The sequence below is a fragment of the Berghia stephanieae genome, chromosome 7 (genome assembly GCF_034508935.2).
Source record: "Berghia stephanieae isolate SIO BIC M18660-M18661 chromosome 7, UCSD_Bste_1.3, whole genome shotgun sequence".
Taxonomy (NCBI): Eukaryota; Metazoa; Mollusca; class Gastropoda; order Nudibranchia; family Aeolidiidae; genus Berghia; species Berghia stephanieae.
The window spans coordinates 24,145,984-24,164,948 of record NC_088366.1 but is presented as its reverse complement, the minus strand read 5'-3'; the positions used below and the strand labels follow the sequence as shown (position 1 = coordinate 24,164,948).

The 18,965-nt window shown below is 36.8% G+C and overlaps 2 protein-coding genes across 4 annotated transcripts in view; one reads left to right on the top strand and one right to left on the bottom strand.

The window, feature by feature from the left end:
- Positions 1-18,965, top strand: part of LOC144976921 (alanine--glyoxylate aminotransferase 2, mitochondrial-like) — a 42,361-nt gene that overhangs the window by 4,400 nt on the left and 18,996 nt on the right. The window contains exons 1-2 of one of the 3 annotated variants that reach the window (XM_078921527.1): positions 9,014-9,083; positions 9,397-9,513. In XM_078921527.1, coding sequence (XP_078777653.1) covers positions 9,444-9,513 — 70 coding nt within the window. In that variant the 5' untranslated portion in view covers positions 9,014-9,083; positions 9,397-9,443. Of the gene's footprint in view, positions 1-9,013; positions 9,184-9,396; positions 9,514-18,965 lie in introns of those variants that run through there. The other 2 variants (XM_078921528.1, XM_078921526.1) reach the window with 2 other exon arrangements.
- On the bottom strand, positions 262-8,617 carry LOC144976922 (putative ubiquitin-conjugating enzyme E2 C). The gene is made up of 6 exons (XM_078921529.1): positions 8,100-8,617; positions 5,764-5,791; positions 4,146-4,232; positions 2,690-2,894; positions 1,093-1,163; positions 262-345 (listed from the first exon to the last, which is right to left on the bottom strand). The coding sequence occupies exons 1-6, from the start codon at positions 8,153-8,155 to the stop codon at positions 274-276; spliced, it is 519 nt and encodes a 172-aa protein (XP_078777655.1). The 5' UTR covers positions 8,156-8,617; the 3' UTR covers positions 262-273.

The following is an 18,965-nucleotide window of genomic DNA, read 5'->3' as shown; positions in this document are numbered from 1 at the left end:
TACTCAATATATCTGAGCCCTCTTTAATCATCTTTTAAAAATTGGAAATGAGCTGGTTCAAACACAAAACTTCGCATATGCTTATAATAGTTTACAAAGCTGACACTTTTGGGATTGAGAGGCCCCGTGTAACTGAGTCATAACAAATTGTGCAAAGATCTATAATACACAGACAAGAAAATTTTATACATCATTGACTGAAAGAAATGGAAGAAGTCAATGAGAATAACTCACTGAACAATGATTATATAATTTTTCTCATTCAAAGTCTTGTCATAAATGCTTTGGAACTTGCTCATCACTCTCTGAATTTTTTGTTGCATCTTTATATTTTTCGAGGAGTACCTGACAGAACAAAGAAAATATGTTGTGATTGGAAGTAAATAACTACACATTGATGAGGAAATACAGAATCAAATTATGCTTTCATTAAATTTTTTTTAATGTTTTAAAAATTATCAAACACTGGAAACTAGTCTACCAGTGCATATTGACCAATGGATAATTTCCAATTTTCAAATATCCATCTGATCTCTTTGTCCCCCCATTGAATGCTTCACAACAATTGCAAGTCATTAATTTTAATAGCGGCCAACTTTTCATAGAGCTAAAACGGGACACGCTAACGCATAATACCGTCATGACCCAAAACAGCAGTATGGCTGGAATATTATCTAACACAATTTAGATTTAGAGCTTTTTCTGTTCCATGTTTTAATTTGATAGTCCAAAAAAACATAATCCTGGGATATGCAAGGGTCATTTCCATACACACAAACAGTCCTTTTTCATTCCTAAAAATTTTTTTTTTCAGATTGCAAAATCGGGAGTCCCAATTTTATCAAGACAGTTGGCCGCTATGTTTATATATATATGATACCGGTCTGAAAATATCTATATAGTTCAGTGCCAGACAAAGCAGATAGAAAAATACCTATTTCTTTTGTGACTCATCTATTCTTACATGCTCGATTCATCTTAGAGTTTAGTTGTAAGAGATGCTGATAAGAGATAATTGTAACTCTTACAATTTGACATTCATGACATTTACTGAATAAAATTATAGATTTTAAAGTCTGCCATTCTCCATACCTTTTTATATTGCTCTTGATCTTTCCACAAATCAGCAGCATGGGTATTGAGGGGACTATCAATATTTGGTTCTGTGGACATTGGCAAAAGTGGAAATGAGGGATAGAAGCAAAGACATGACTACAAGTGAAAAATAAGGTCTCCCACATAAAATCGATTATCTGTTTCCGCTTAAGCAAGTAATTCCAGCTTTAAACAATTTTAAAGGGGGAGAACATGGCATTTAACTTGGATGGGTCCCTGATTAGAAGGAAATCTGAATGCGAATTCCTGAACCAAAGTTGAATATGTGGCTTTTAGACCACTAAAACTCTCTGACTTGAACAATGTCATTTTTTCTGACTTATCCGTCTTAACTTCAAAGAGGCTCCAATCTCATGCATTACAACTTTTGTGTATACATCGCTCAGTTGCTCACTTTACAAGTTTCCCCAACACATTCACTTGACACATGGACACACATGTTAGACGGGGTATCTTATTTGATCACCATGTCACTATGGTTATTTTAGAGACAATAAGCCAGAACAATATTCTTTACACATTCTAGAGGATTTTTCCTGCAAACAACACAATTGACCAATAAACAATTGTGACTCTTTTTCTTGCGTACATTTTCACAAAGAGTGTCAGTTAACTGCGCTACATACTGGATTAAAACATCTAAATAACAACAGGAAATCCTAAAAGGTCCACATGAAACAATAATGGTTACAGCAATTAGTGAAAAACTATAGCTGCAATCTTTTTTTTTTTTTTTGTTTTTAAGGGTTTTACGGCGCTTGCAACACATTTAGGTCATATCAGCGCCAGTAAAAGGAGAAAATTGGATAGTCAAAAGTTCTAGAATTACAATAAAGCACCAAGAAAAAGTAAGACAAAGGGGAACTGAGAACAAATAGGGATCAGATGTAGATTCCAAGAGCATACCACCAATGTACTTAGTTTGAATCACCTACAAGTCTCATCCAGACACAAGCACAAAATCCAACAAAGAGGAACACACTCAAATGCTTACATTATACATTCAAAATAAAAATAATAATACATAACAGAGAGATGATTTACAAGGAAAAAAATATCATCTCCCAAAACAATAACTATGCATTTGACTGTTTCCCTCCCAGCTAGGATTCCGGCCAGTGCCAGGACAAAACCAAGTAATCTCATTCCGAGACAAAGACAGAAAGCATGTTGGAAAACAGACATAAGGGGATAGAAGACACAGTATGTACCTCCCTGCCGCTATGGGAGGTCAGGATCCCCACCCAGATAGCTGCAATCTTTTGAAGACAACTCAAGCAATAATTTATCCATGACATTTCAAAATTGTATCAGCTTTTGTTCAAAATATTTGACATAAATCAATATGCAAAATATTGTTAAAAAACAGGAAGTTAAAATAAACAAACTAAAACTGTCATTAGTGATTCTCATCTTTTGTCACAATGTGTAATATGGTCCGAATTCTCACAACAATTATAAGATCAACTGTTAGACAAATGTAGGAGGAAATTAGAGAAAAGATCTATTTAGGCTCACACATTCAACCACTTACATCACGCCAAGCATCTTGTAAGATAGAAATTTCACTTACCACCTAAAAGGCTCTGTAAAGACAGGAGAATAGTTCTCACATCGTAAAGGGCTGACCACTTTTCTTTGAGGATGTCAAGACAGATATTCCCGTGCTGGTCAACATTGGGGTGATAGCATGGGGTTACAAATTTGACCTGCACTGCCTCCATTGGATATCTGCTTGGAAAGTTCAAGCACAGTTTATAGGAGAGGCCTTCATAAACCTGCAGGAAGAAACAAAGATAAGGAGGGGGGAAATAAACCTAGTAATACTCGTCATTTAAAACATAAAACCTGTGTTATGTTTGCAGGAAATTCTGAATTTCAACAAAACATTTTGTTTTAAATACAGCTTTGATCTAAGATTTCCACAATACAAAGAACATAAACCATCACTTAAACCCTTCGAAACACAAATTCATTTTTGAGATCACCATAAAGGAATTTCATACCCGTCTTTTTCAATCATAATACCATATTTCTAATTTAATATGAATTAATATCTACAATGGCATTTTAATTTCCTTTAAGCTCTCTTCTAACCCCTATCAGAAGCAATTTTATATGCCAAAAATAATAATCTCCTCTCAACTTGCATCAAAAAATTACATCTTAAGTCGAAATCAATATCAGGACCCGTGTAACTGTGTATCAATTGCATCACAACCATGGGTCAAACCCATTTTCTCCGCAAGAGTAAGCAAGCTAAAAATTTCTAAAATTTTGGTTTTAAATTTAAGTAGACATGAGGCTGTGCCAAATGATTGTTTTTGTGACATTCACCACAAAAAAAAAAAAGAACTCCAATAATAAGTTCGTTTGAAAAAAAAAAGAAATTTTTTTTTTATTAAATCAGTATCTATCAGCTAAATAATGTCAAATGAACCAAAAAGTAGCAAAATAGCTCCAATAGAATAGCAGAAATAGTTTCTCAGAGGTTCAGAAGTGTGGACAGAGCCCAACTTTGTCTACATTTTTTGTTAGTTTAACTCACTCAATCCTAGAGATTTTTGCTACTTTTCAAAATAGGAAAAAGGAATAAAAATGGAAATGTGCATAGATAGTTTTATTCAACAACCATTAACATGTAAAAACTAAAAACATTAGCTTTGATACCATGCCTATAATTTGTCTCAGTAAAATGTAATAAATAGGCATGGGGTAAAAGTAGTCGGTGTTAGGGTTGAGTGAGTTAAAAATCTATAAAATTACTATAATTTTGATGGTTGATTGTCCGTTTTTGGTTTATTTTTCATTATTTAACCCAAATAAAATATAAATGGAGATCACGGTGGAGGATCATTTAATTCTATTCAACATTGAGTAACATTGTAAGAGTTTATTGGTTAATAAAAAAAAAGAGTGAACAACGTATAAGACATCACATAGAGTTCTGATAACAAGCGGTACATGAGGTAAATGATAGATAAATTATCCCACAGTAAAAAAATTGTAGAAGAAACATTGAGACTTACTGTTCCTTTGGCCCCTTCAATGGTACCAATCCACTTGAACATGTTATCACCCTCTGGAAATGCTGATATGCCTGGGCTACTGGAAAACTAAGAAAACAGAACCATAATCAACGTTGTTTAAGCAAATTGGTAGAATATTCATGTTATCATTTCCTGGAGTCTAAATTATCATTGACACTTTGACACAACCCTTTCCAACTGTTACGATCAACACTCTCACTGAATTGACTTTGCTTATTTCTCATTAAAATGGGACACACACACTTTTGGGGAGAATTTTCTGATACTTTATCAGTCTAGGTTACTTCAACCATAGACAAAAAGATTGTTTTCTTTTTGTATCACAGAGTGGGGAGGAAAGTGCCTTTGCATAGATAAAGGGAATCTTTAAAAAATATTGTTAAAAGAGTAAGTAAATTCACGTCACAATTCATACCATTTTTGGAAGATTAATATTATAAACCCTATCATAGTAATTTTTTAAACGTCTTAGAGGAAAACAATCATCCTCCTCAGGGTTAAAATTATTCACTCTGCAAGAAACAGCCCTCTATACCGACTAAGAGTGAAAGCCACAGAAAATCATTCTACATTCCAATGACAGACTTTTAAATTCTGACAGTGCTAAAAAAGAATTTTACATATGTAATTATTCATTTGTAACACCATTTAATGTTGCATTCATTCAGTAGATTTGTTGCCGTACACTTCCTCACAAATATGAACATACTTTAAAGTCTATTTTCTACTAAATTTACCCTTATTTCAATTCTATTCTTACCGTACATTTTATTTTATTACTGTCATTTAGTCTCTACTAATTAATGCTGTGATATGGTTGCAAATATTTATTGGAATTTAATTATAAAATGAACAACTTGTCTGTACAAAGAATTTCCAAAAGGATGAATAATAAATAAGTAATATTATCATAATCATTAATCTGGGACTGAAATGAAGCTGTGGCGATGATGAAACAAACAGTGGTGATAAAGATGATAATATGTTGAAAATACTGTTGTTAATGATGATCTAGTAGGAATAATAAAACAAAATCAGGAAAATTGTGGGTAATAGGGTTCAACAGTCATGACGTCACTTCCCTCGTAATGACACATAATAACTGGTTCTAAACTATCAGAACAATGGCGGACACCATTATCTCCATCACCGCCCTTATGAAATTCTTCTCTGACGAGCATATAAGTGTATCCAGAGGAGAAAATGATTACATATCTGATCATGTTCTGACATTTATACATTCTGATCTAATGACATGTGAAAAAGTTCTAGCCAGCATGAAGAATAAAGAGTATCGATTTTCTTTGTTTAGAACCAAGCTGCTGATTGCTGGGCAGACGTGACATCAGACTATTGAATCTTATTAGGGATATCGGAAATGAGAACAAATGGGAATTTCTCAATAAATCGTAAGTGTTGGCAGGTCCGATAGAGCCATTTGACACATTACATCATAATACTTCGGTAAAAAATTAATGAGTATCAAATGATAAATGAAATGAATTTCAAAATAGTAACATAAAATCATATATTAATGCAGCCTAAAATACATTCCGTATATCAGGATAAAGCTCCAAGTTCTGACAACACAACTCACCATCAGGGTCCTTAATTCCTTTTGTAATCTGAGGATAGAAAAATGATAAGATATAAGAGCCATTGTCTCTCCTAACATTATAGTAAAAGACAAGATTTGAGGACCCCAGTTTCCTATACTGAATTTATCCCATTATCATCATTATTCACAGTGCTCCAAACGCCCAGCTCAATGAAGCAACAACAACTAAAAAAAAAAAAAGCATATATATGATTTAACACAAGATCTTTAGAAACCAGAACTACGTGATCAACTAGAAAGAGAGAGAGAGAGAGAGAGAGAGAGAGAGAGAGAGAGAGAGAGAGAGAGAGAGAGAGAGAGAGAGAGAGAGAGAGAGAGAGAGAGGGAGAGAGTTACCAGATAATGGTGGTTGTGTGTATAACCATCAAACCATCCCATTACAAACATAAAACATAACGTTTAATCTGTCAACATAAGATTCAAGCTTTCAACCCACTTTGCAGGAAACAATATATATTCAAGATAATGTTCTGAATAAATTGTATTTTATATCTAAAACAGAACTATAATACCTTGTATTTGCTAATAACAAGAAGTGAAGTAAGTAGAAATGTGTTAGAAGACAATAGAGACAGAGAATTAAAATTTTTGCAGTGATGACCTAGGACTCAACTGTCATGACACCCGTCATAGGACCGCAAGAGTCAATGTACAATCTATAATATCCATCCTTCATGTATGTGTTGTTGATAGTTTGTATTCATACGCACCTGTGTGTTTAAGTTACAGTTAAGAGATTACAAAGGGGATGAGTATGAGGAGGGTAATAGGGTTTGTGTTTCAGCTTGATGTTCATGCCAACATAAAAAAACCCATGGTGGGTGGATCTCAAGTGTTTTTGATCAGCTCCATGTCCAATTCACCTTAGTGACATGCTGTTTGAAACTGTGTCCATGTTGTTTAAATATGTAAAACCAACAAGACGTTGAGTTTGTTGCCTCTAATTTAAAATTGACAGCATCTCCTAAAACTTAAATACTTTGGTGATAGGTCTCTTATGACATATAACACTTGTTTACTTTGTTACTTGTATGTTTGCTTTTTTTTATTCACCTAATAATCAGATCCCAATTTCTTTAATTCTCTTTGGGCATGGAGTGCAGGAAGGGGTAGTTTTAGTTTGTTTTTTTTAAATTGTGTCATTTGAGTGACCAGTGCCTGGACAAACCGAATTGAATGCCACTGGAATAAAGTGAAAAGTCGTTTTAAAAGTAACACCAGGGTTGCAAACACAACTCAGGAAAACAGACGAGCAAGTTTTCGACAACATACTGCTTCATCTCTCTCAATGGTGATCGTGTTTAATGCCAATTAGTCACTGTTACAATTAATTATTATAATTTTTCCTATTATTAGATCGATAGTTAAAGGTAAGAGGAGACCTTTTTGAAGTGTTCAAATACACACATAATTTATACTCTGTAAGCATGAGCCTTCTAAATCTTGATTCCACCAGCACCACCAGAGGACACAGATTCAAACTCTCCAAGGAAAGGTGTTCTCTAAACCTTAGGCAGAACTTTTTCTCAGTTCGGGTAGTCGACAAATGGAACTGCCTGCCTGCAACAGTTGTTGATGCCCCTTCATTGCAGGCATTCAAGTGCCGTCTTGATACTTATTGTGAAACAGAAAAATACTGTTTGTAAAGTTAAATTCAGGCACCTCCTTCCACTATGTGGCATGCCCAGTTTTGAGAGACGTGAATTAAATACGTTCACGAATGCACAAGAGCAGATAAAAGGCTGTAAAAGCCTACATAAATCTGGACTTATAGCTTATACTTATATCATATCATTATCATACTACTGGGGTTTTTTTCATTAATGAAATTAATGTTTAGGAGTTAAAGGAATACTTGGTTTATTTCCCTTAGTAGTGCGAGGAGTTACCGAAGCCCCCCTGACAATTTTATCCGTCCAGAGTCACAGTCATAGTTATTCGGAGTCATAGTCGACTTTGATTCTGAATAACCGCAGCCAAAAATAAAGCATCCATGAACGAAAGTTGTGAATTGTGTGAAGAATCAAAAAGGGGCAGGGGCAGGGGGTGCCTAGAAAGTTGAAATAGACGGTCTACCTAGATAGATCTTTTATGTAAGTTTTTATAGGTTTCTGCAATACTATTTCTAATTACGTCCGTAACCCACATCTACTGGAGGCTAGCCGACCATTTGGAGAAATAAAGTTCAAGTTTATTTTCCCGAGCATTCGGAGAGACAGTCACACCGCTAGACTAGAAATAATTAGTAAATAGTAATAGGGGAAAGAGAGTAGAGAGGGGGTGTCCGCGAAACTTCTCACTCCATCTATAAATACCTTTTCGACACATTGTTTCCCGATGGTCTTGATGAATCTACTGCTGACTCTGCCATGATAAATTGGGAAGTACGTTGCTGAATCTTGAAAAAGAATTAAATGGGTTTTATAAAGTTAAAGATGCGAAGAACGGACTAGAACTAGGACTAGGGTCAGGGTTGTCGCTTCAGGTATTTTTTTTCCCCTTTCGAATCGAATCAGCCGCTTGAGAGTGAAGAGCCAATGAAAAGCCACATAGCAGGGCTCTTTTAATTTGAAAGCAATAAGAGTCTGATTTGATAACATGACCACTGACCTCTTGACCTAAGTATTTCGAAAAAAAAAATATAAACAACGAAAAGTCAAAAATTATGACCGAAACACCACTCAAAATTATTTTTTTAAAATATTGCAGAAATCCAACGTACTAATACAATATTTTGGTACCGTTGTAAGTGAATACAGTGTGAGATTTATTTTTTCCAGCGACTTGAATTTGAACTCGCCCCGCCCCTAGCTGCAAGGGTAGTGTGTAGTCTAGCGTGTGACCGTGGCAGGGTTGCCAGATTATTTTTCAACAAAATGCCAGGGGAAGACTCAAAAAATGCCAAAACACTCAAAAAAATGCCAAAGTCTGTTGACTCCCACCCCCACTAAGAAAACTACTCACTTTTGATAGACAATTTACTATCATATCCTGGTGGCTTGCGTGTTTTCTTTTCTTTTTTTTTCTTTTTTTTTTTTTGAATTATACTAAATTTCCTGTTGGGGTAATTTTTTTATTAAGAAAAGGTGTCATTTGAAGTATAATATACAAGAAAAGAAAATGCCAAATGAAAATGCCAAATGCCAAATGATTTTTCTAATGCCAAACGGTTTTCAAAAATGCCAGATTTTTGGAATCTGGCATTTAAAATGCCAAACTGGCAACCCTGGACCGTGGACCACTGTGGTACTGTGGTGTGTTGTGTTGACGTGAACCAGGGCCTTGCGTGAACTTAGCAGGTCAGGCTGTAGCAGCTATGTTGTAAACTTTTACTTTTATGAACCGAAGAAAGTATCTAGTCCTCAGTTGGCTTTCCTTTTCTTTGATAATTATTGCGAGGTGGTTACTTTGCGTAGGATAGAATTTCGATTTAAAAGTAAAAGTGTTCATTCTTGTTTTATCAAAATTCTGAGCGAGGCAGAAAGTAAGGCTTAGTACTTTAGTACTATTCTCTAGTTAGTAAGGACAAGGATCAGGTAGGTCAGTCTTCCACAATTTTTATTATTATTATGATTTCCTATTTTTCTTTTCTTTTCTTTTTTTTGGGTCAAGATTTGACACTGAGATTTGACGGCTCAACACCTTCATCCAACGACAACATGTTTTCGCGGATATTGCTTCGAAGGGCTATGCAATCTGCATCAACAACAGGAATAGGTAAAAGTAAAGGTGAGGTTTATTTTAATTTCTTGCATGCTTACTTTTCCCCCCTTGCCATTCTGCAAGTTTAATTTTTATCTCCAAAGACCCGTTTCAGTCTTATATAGGATTTATGTTTGTTTGTTTTGACGTTGAATGCATTTAAATTGTGTGCAGTAGCAATAACCAATGCATTCACATATTCTTGATCGAAGTTCAACCAAATCAGCACTGTAACGTGTACCGTCCAAAGTTAAAGTACCAGAAATCTGAATCGTCCCTGATTCTCTTTCAAATGATGACCTCTGTGACTGAATGTGAAAGGAACCAACACATGCCTAACTTAATGGGCTAAAAACCTGACATTTAACATCGAAAGCAAATAATCAGAAAAGAAGAAAGCATCAAAAGGATACAATGCTTATAATCACATTTTTTTAAACTATCACAGCCATGTCTTGGTTTACAAGATTATGAAATGGCTGTCATTCACGTCGGCTTCACCACAAAAGATAAGAGAAGCAGGAGTGATCCTGTCACTGAAGACCATGACCCCCATCTGCATGAAAATCCACCTAGATTTTCTGGAACTGCATGCTTGTCTTCTCTTTCAATCCAATCAACTATTCTAAGTTTTCTTTTTTTTTTCACGTGTATTATGCACTTCTTCCAACAACTTTTATGAATAACGTAAAATGCATTCCTCTAATTTTATCTTTGTTCTGCACAATACCATTTCCTACAGGAAAATATGTTGCCTGATGTGCCCATACCTTTTTTAATTTATTATTTTTATTTTTCAATTGCCTTTAATCAGTGCCATATTTCTCTTCATTCCAATTGATTAATTGATTTGGAGTATTAAGCCCCACTGAGCCAAAGTAGTTTAGCCCAGTGTAACAGTTCCTTGTTTCTCGTATGATAGGATGCAAGTCTGTTGTAAAATACTTTCCACTAAAGATAATTAGATCCAGGTACCTAAATACTGCTGGATGAGCAGAGGAAAATGAATGTAAATTGGCTTTTCTACCGTCAAAGTACTAGCTAGTGGTTGACCCAAACCACAGGGTCCTAATGTAGGTAGTGTTGCAGTTGCCTCTCTACTCCACAATGACACACACTTAATCAGTAATCCAAGGTGCACTGGAAATAAGCACAGCCTTTTTGGCCTATATCCTTCTTTTACTTTACTATAATGCATTGCAGGTGGGATATTCTGGCTTGATATTGCTTCTATTGCTTATCCCAGTAGAGAAAATAAATCGTTAATTGCTATGACTTAAAGATCAGTGCACATAGCAGCTGTTAGTTCCTACAGAATCATACTAAATACAGTGCAACCCCTGGATAACGACATCGTCCGGGACTGAAAAATTATGTCGTTATTCCGGGGTTTTCAAGATAGCAGCAAAAGGGGGCGTGTTTAGACCCATGATTACAGTGCCTGAGAGAAATCACATCTCAAAAACGTTAGAATGTGTATTTCTCCTGTTTACAAATGGTATACCAGTAACGCTTTCACTCTCCTATGTGTATCGTCATTGTTTTGATCGTAAACAGTGCCCAAACGCCATTTGACGAAACTAAAAATAAATAATAAAAATCAAGTGTCAACATGATAATACCAGACAAGAACACAATTTAATTTTGATTTTGATTCAAGTCAAATCCATGGGATACTGTTGATGAGTTTTGAATACCAAATTTTTTTTTAAGTGCATCAAAATTCACAAGCACTAAAAATTAGTAGATCTACATCTTGCGATATTAAAAACACAAAAACAAATTCCAAACAAAAAACCTAGTTTTAACCACAATAAGATCAAATTTGGACTGATGTCTATAGAAAAACAACTGATTTTTCAAATGATAAGAAAAATATGAAAGAGGTTGTTCTTGTTTTCTTCGCTATTCCAACATACCATAAGACCATAAATTTCCATAATTGCCCCCATTGGATACGGCATTGCCTGATATCATTTCAACTCCACGGACCGTAGACAGGTAGCTAACAGGGAAGGTTAATGGACCCTTGAGAGTTCCATCCACTGATAAACTCTTTTGCTGTAGTTCCATATGAACAAGCGCTGGTTCCATACAGTGTAGTAAACATGTGTTCAGATTGGTTGGGAACAAAGCGATCTCAGTGGGAGGGAGGGAAAAAGGCGTTTTTTATAAGTTAAGTCTACGAGATGATGATGGTCGGTTACCAAGCATTGGTACCAACTGCCTATTATCGGCCAATGTCACTATCCAGGGCTTGTTGTTTTTCAGGGGTGTCGTTATCCAGAGGTTGCACTGTACTTTCATTGATGTGAGAATCCAGTTTCATCTGGAAAATATGATTTTGTGACATATTTCCCCCTTCACAATCGCTCATCCATGTAATGGAGGAATTTGGGACTTTGTCAATAAGTTTTATTTCATGACACAGCAGTTAGATACCCTTTTTCTTCTTTATGCACTTTATGAGAGTCTTAATTTTATTAAATTATAAAATTGGTATTCACTTTTATTTTTATGACCCAATGTAGGCTCATATAGTTATAGTCTTCTTGCCGGACAATGTTTTGAGCTGGGGGGGTTTATACTTAGGTCTTTGAAAAAAAATATGTCAGATTTGTTTTGGAAATAATGTGTTTATGTTTCTGCTGTTAATCAGTCAAACGTATAAAACAAGCAAACCAACAGAGTTCACCATTCATTCTTTCCAACAACTGTTTGTCATCCACATGTATTTCTTGAAGATATGCCAGTCTTTTTTCGAGATATTAAAGTAATCTTTAGAGGGGCAGGGGAGTAGAATAAATTCGATTAATAGAATTAGGAATGAAGAGTTCTTTCCATCTTTTATCAAGTCATCATCCAAATAAATCAAAAGTGAATGAACAAAAATGCTGAAGCAAAAAAATAAAAAATAGCAAAAATTAATAGAAAGTATAGGACAATTGCAAAAGAATATACTGAAATATCAATCTTTTATCTGCAACTTCACATTGATAGAGTTTGCAAAGTAACTTGTCTTTGTGAAATGCTACAGGCCTAAATTACTGTAATTTTCATGGTGTTTTACTTGATCAAGACTGCTCATTTTTTGTTGGTGATTAAATATTGCAGAAAAATCTGTGCTCCGACAATTGTTTACAGTTTATGGATATGAGGCGGGATAGGATACAAAAGATATTATAGCAAACATGCACATTTAATCACATACTCCTGCATATACACGCGCGCGCGGTACACATTTGGACCTCTCTGGAAATAAATCTCACAATAACACTTCACTCTTGGTGACAATGATCTGAAATCAAAGTAAAACTGATAGGTAGCAACAAATTCAAGTCTTTTGGCAAATGATCATACATATGACTTGTTTCCAGCACAGGTCTTTGTGGGTCCTTTTTGCTGGACTCTTTTGTGATTTAGCATTTCTAGTTGTACAAGACATTTTGGTCAAACCAAGATTTGTCTCCTGAAGGTGTTAAATGTTTTTGTGCTCACTACAGAATCTGATAGGCTTTTCCATATTCTATTTGTTCTCACAGTGTAAATGTGTTTTCTCACATCCAGTTTTGGTCTTTGTGTGTGCAATTTCTTATTGTTACCTCAGGTATCTTTTCTTTTTGAGAAATCTTTCCTCCATTTAATAAATCATTTAAGTCTTGGTCAGATTAGCCACTTTTTATCTTGCTCAATTCTGTCATTTACCTCCTAGATCTTCTGTATTTCATGGTTGGTAGCAGCTACTAATGATGCTCACACCACTATGTTATGATGATTGATCCAAGATGCAAATTCTGTACTGCACTCGTGAACCATCGCAAACCTGCCGGAAGCTTCATCATAATGCACCGTTCAACTCTACGGTCTTGGGCTCATTACCACATGTTGGACAGGTGGTAAGTCCCCACTGATGTAGTGAGCAGGCTGTTAAACAGGTTCTCAATTGAAGCAATACTCTGCATTGGAATAGCATAGTGCCAAGGTGGACGTCCTCGTTTAATTAGCACCCCAAGTTGATCCTGCCAGCTTCCTCAGAAGACTGTTGCATTCCTTTATCTTCCAGGCAATTCCTTCGAGATGCACCCATAAGTTAAGGTTGCAGTCCAGCATAACCCCCATTCAGAGGACATTCAGTTTACGGATGTGTCAGCCACTTCATAGGTGAAATGCAGTGGACACGGTTTTCAAAGTGTTCATCTTCAGGTACCACTTGTCAAAGTGGGATTTGAGTCTCGTAGCATCCTCACTGAGTACGCTCTCAAGACGGGTCCACACTTCGAGAAATGAGTGCCCAGTTGTTCATGTATCCCAAGCTCAGGGAGGAAGTGTTCGGCATGTCACTAATGTAGACATTGATCAACATTGGCATCGGAACCGATCCCTGAGGGACCCCATTCTTCAGTTTCCTAACTTTTAGTGTCTCCCAGCACGACTTGGAATTGCCTTTCTCCTAAGATTGAAGAGGACAATTTCAAGGTCTTTTTGCAAGTTTAAGCATTAAACTTTCGCATCAGATCATATCGTACACTGCCAATAGTTCTATAATTACAGCACCAGTTTGCTGTTTCCTTTTGAACCCTGTCTCTGTATGCTCTGTTAGGGCAATGATCTGTTCTTTTTGCACCTCCCTTCCCTGAATTCTGCCTGCTCAGGTGGCAGGGCAGGGTCTAGTACCGGCCCCCATCAATTCAATAGAACATGCTCCAAAATTTTGTACAAGCAGCTCTGAAGTGATATGGGTCTGTCACTGTTGACCTCCTTCACCGGTTTCCCTGACTTCAGGATGGCAACTATCTTAGCGTGCTTCCACAATTGTGGAAGCTTTTCTTTTGCAAAGACATCAGACATTGCCTCTGCCAGCCAGGCCAGTGCCCTGGGGCCCAGATGCGTCACCATATATCCCTGCTGCCTTGCTGCTCTTTACATTGCTAATGGCTGCGCACACTTCTCTGGGACTGTACAGGGATGTCCAGTCCGACTCCTCCGCAGGTACTGAGTCCAAAATCTTACGGTATGCCTTACGGACACTTCGCTCAAAAGACTGATTTGGGGCCCTTTTGCTAGTTCTTTATATTCCTGGCAATTGTGTCTGCCTCACATTCTGGTTCAGCCTTCGCGAAATTCCGGTCGGGATCCAACTTCTTTATTAGTCATCAAGCATGGCGGCTAAAGTGTGTAAAATTGACACTTTCCACAGTCTTCTGCCACCTTTTCTTGCTTCCTTCTGCCAGAGACTGTAGTAGTCTGTCAGCTACGCCCTGGGACTGGGTCTGCGATGTTCCTTATACAACTTTTCTGACCCCTTCATCCCGCAGGGGGTGTAAAATTTCAATTTGCCCCCTGGAATGGAGCGGTGAGTGCTCTTAACCAGCAGCCTATTAAATCTGGTTATGTTCTCGGACTTGGTAGGGATGGTGGTGCAGACCTGCTCAATATAGGAACTGAATTCCTCCCAGTTAACCTTCCATCTGCAGAGTGAGAGAGACTGCACCCTCGGAATTGTCATCCCCGCTGTAACAAGTACCAGCCTGTGCTGGCTATGCGGAAGTCACCAAGGACTGTCCGCGTCACCTGTAGTGTTTCCCCATTCGCTCCCTTTGTGACGAGTATGAGATCAGAAGTATACTCCTTTTTAAGGCGCTGGTTGGGGTTCCTGACCTCCCATAGTGGGCAGGGGGGTACATACTGTGTCTTCTATCCCCTTATATCTGTTTTCCAACATGCTTTCTGTTTTTGTCTTGGAATGAGATTACTTGGTTTTGTCCTGGCCCAGGCCGGAGTCCTAGCTGGGAGGGAAACAGTCAAATAGATAGTTATTATTTTGGGAGACTATTAAAGACAGAGGGAAGGATGGCTAACCACCCGGACCGGTGGTGTAGTCCAAGTCGCTCTAGGTGATTTGTAGATGTTATCCAGATACAGTCCATCCACCTTCACTGAAATTCTATTCACGCCGTCATTGTCCGTTGCACTCTCTATGACCCTAACCTCTGAAGGTTCTTTAGTTTTAACGCTCATGCCTCCTTTGAATCTCGAAGTGTCCTCTCGCTGGACCACCATATAGCCTGGGATCTGGAATCGAGAAGATTGCACACCTGAATAAAAAAGATGGGTATTCTGTAATAGGAGAATATCGACGCTATGGACAGCCAATAGCATTGACAAAAGCTCATTTTTTGCAATACTCTGGCTCTCGATATGTGTGTCTGGTCACTAACCCTGATATCGCATTTCCCTGCTAAAGATACATTGAGTTGTTCGCTTATTTCTTGATGTAGTATTTGGCTAAGCAGCCAACCGCTTTGCCATTGATTAATCTGTTTCCTGTGCATAAAATCACAAAGAATATAGAAGTGTGTGCCCGGGGATGGCCAAGGCCATTCGGGCACTGGTTTGGGTTTCCATTAGTCACATATCAGGGCAGGCCATTCAAGGCACCCGCTATAGGCCCGACATCCATTGTCAATAGGCCATTTATTCATCTGAAGCTCTATTAGTTGCAGTGAAATTGAACTTCCTGCGATAAAGCCAAACTGTTTTGTTTGTTTTGTTCTTTTGTTTTGTATATTATAGGTTATTGGTTTTGAAGTGTTCATTAATATGGTACTTTTTTTTTTTTTTGCGTTTCTATTAGTTTGCATACTGCTGATTTTAAACTTACAGGAGTGTAATTGGTAGCAAGAGCCTGGTTCCTGTCTTATATAAAACACTAATTCTGGCTTCTTTCCAGTCATTTGGGACGTATTTCATTTCGAATGAATATTGATTTCAGAGGTTTTATCAACTCATGTCTTAGTTTTTGAGAAATACTTAATGTAGTTTGTCCAGTTTTGTTGCTTTGTCAGTTTTCAATGATTCTAATGCTCATAGAATTTTCGATTCTGAGATTTTAAGAAACCGATACCATAACTTGTGGTCTTATATTCAGGTTTGGGAGAGTTTCAATGGATTCTTTAGTGAAGGCATCGACTGAAATATGATCCCTAGAGATTCTCCTTTTTCATCATCGTTCACTGTTTCAGACAACGAATCTATGGGTCCATGCATAGATCTCCTGTACTTTTGGAGTTTATATATCACCATATCTTTTTCGGTCGGATTTGGCTTCTTTTGCTAGAGTGTGTTCATAGTCTCTCCTTGCTCGTATTAGGTATTAGTGTATTTGTGTGTGTGTTTGTGTTTGTGTGTAATTAGCTCTTTTAATGTCAGTAAAATGTCACCGCCGTCTCTACTATACCGCAAGAGTGGGTTGCCAGTCGCTGTGAAATACAGCGTTGGTGATAGAGAAGGCGGCAGTGGAGATGGTCTGTAACTTTTTTCTCTCGTCCCACCTTGCCTCAGTTTATTGTCTTTTGGGGACTTATACTTTTCACATATCAACCAATCGATCTTATTCAAATGTGAACGAGCACTATAATATAAGGGTTATGACCAATGTTGTAAGGTTGCAAATACGACAGCGGGCATTTGGGCTGCTTGCAATGGAAATTAATAAAGGTCTATCCACGGGTCTTAATAATTTTCAAAATGCGAGCGAGTTTAGAATATTAGCATTTACTGTTTATTATTTATTTATTTATTTATTTATTTATCTAACGAATTTATTAATATATTTATTCTTTTGTGTGCATATGCATAATAATTAAAGGTGCCGCGGGGCTTCAAGACCCCTCCGGCATACACAGAGCCATGTCAACAGAAATCGTTATCTTTTCATGCCGTTTAATCTTAGCACAGCGTATTATTAGTTCAGACTGGAATAAAGTGGTTATCGCAGGATTAGGGTTAAAATTAATTATATTATTATGATTCCACAACATGTCATGTTAGTCTGGCTCCTCGCCGTTAGTCGATTTTTATTGTAAAATATTCAATTTTAGACAATCTAAAACTACTGTTGTACAAGCGAGGTTTTATTTGATTTACGAAAGCCGAAATATTGCAAATATGTGCACGTTGGCGAAATCAAAAAGTGGGTGCGTGCGTTAATATTATGTGACTTATCGTTTCTTAGTAGTCAGCGTGACCCAGATACCAAAAAGTGATTCTAAAACTGAAGTGATCAAATGTGAAATTTTATTATTTTTGTCACTAAAGGGACTGTTGAAGTAAAACGGTGCCTCAAAGACTTCTTTCCCGAGTAATGTCGGCATACCACAAGGAGACAGTCTTAAACTCCGTTTTACTCTACCTGGAGAAATGATAAGAAAGACGTTCGCAACTAACTGACAACTATGTCACAATTTAAAACAGCGGCGTGGCGTATTGACGGCATATGGTGGTGCCATGATTAGAAAAAAAATTCTAATACAGGGAACACGGTTAAGAGGAGAGAGCACGACATATTAAAAACTCTCTTTTATGGAAGGGTGGGGGAGGGTCGATGGTTTCTACGAGTGGACAAAACTCACAAAAACAAATAATTCATGAAAACAACAAGCCACAACACTGAGATACAAGTCCCGTATGAAAAGGTCTTTGTAATTATTCTTTGTCCACTATTTAAAGGATTGGTTTTGGTAGATAATGCAATCAATATGTTATAAATGTAAATCAAAAGAGAAAAAAAAACCTATGACAGAAATTACTTACTTTTAGTACTTGTAAAAAAAATCTGCACTGCGATGTTTCATCTCTGCAACTCTTTTTATAATGTGTTTATTGAAATCTGGAATGGCATCTATTTCAGCTTTGTGAATTGACAGAATCATTAATGAATTTAACCGCTCCTGTTTCATTGAATTTCGTAACAAAAAAATTTCACTCTTTTAAGGGTGCTAAAACAACGTTCAGGAGGTTAAGAAATACGATGGAAGTGGTTAAGGTCACTATAGCCTATAGATGTCCATGATTTGTCAGTGTTTGTTGTATCTGTAAAAAGTAGACAATAAAAACAAAAGACTAAACTAACTGTGAGCCATTCATGCCTGTCATACCATGTCACTGAAAAAGAGCGTTTTCGAGATTTCCACAACTGTGTTAATTCAAAATCAGTTGGTTGGTGAGGAACTAGTCTTTTTATTTTTTAATTTGTCATCTAGTGTCAATCTCCCAAACGGTCGGTGAAGTAAAGAGTCAACTTGATTCATTGCAATTCATTGTTTAACAAAACAAAACTTCAAAGTATATCTCAAATAATGGAAATCAGTGGAATACGATTAATGATTGCACAAATAAAAGGTAGATTCAGATCTGAAAGCATCACAAAGAAAAAAATCACTCCACTTAAGTACTTAAAAATCTAAAAACACACCAAAAGTATAACTGTTGACAGTCTTCGCTTTCTTTCTCTGACTGACACAAATACACACGCACAAACACACACACAAATAAACACTCATACACACGTATCCATCAACTCGGTACTACAAGCAAGAAAGATGTTGGTAAATTCGTCCACAATGCTTCGTTGCAAAGAATTACTTTATTCCATAATCGTGAAAAAGAGGTGGGGGGGGGGGGGGGGGGTTTGATATGTC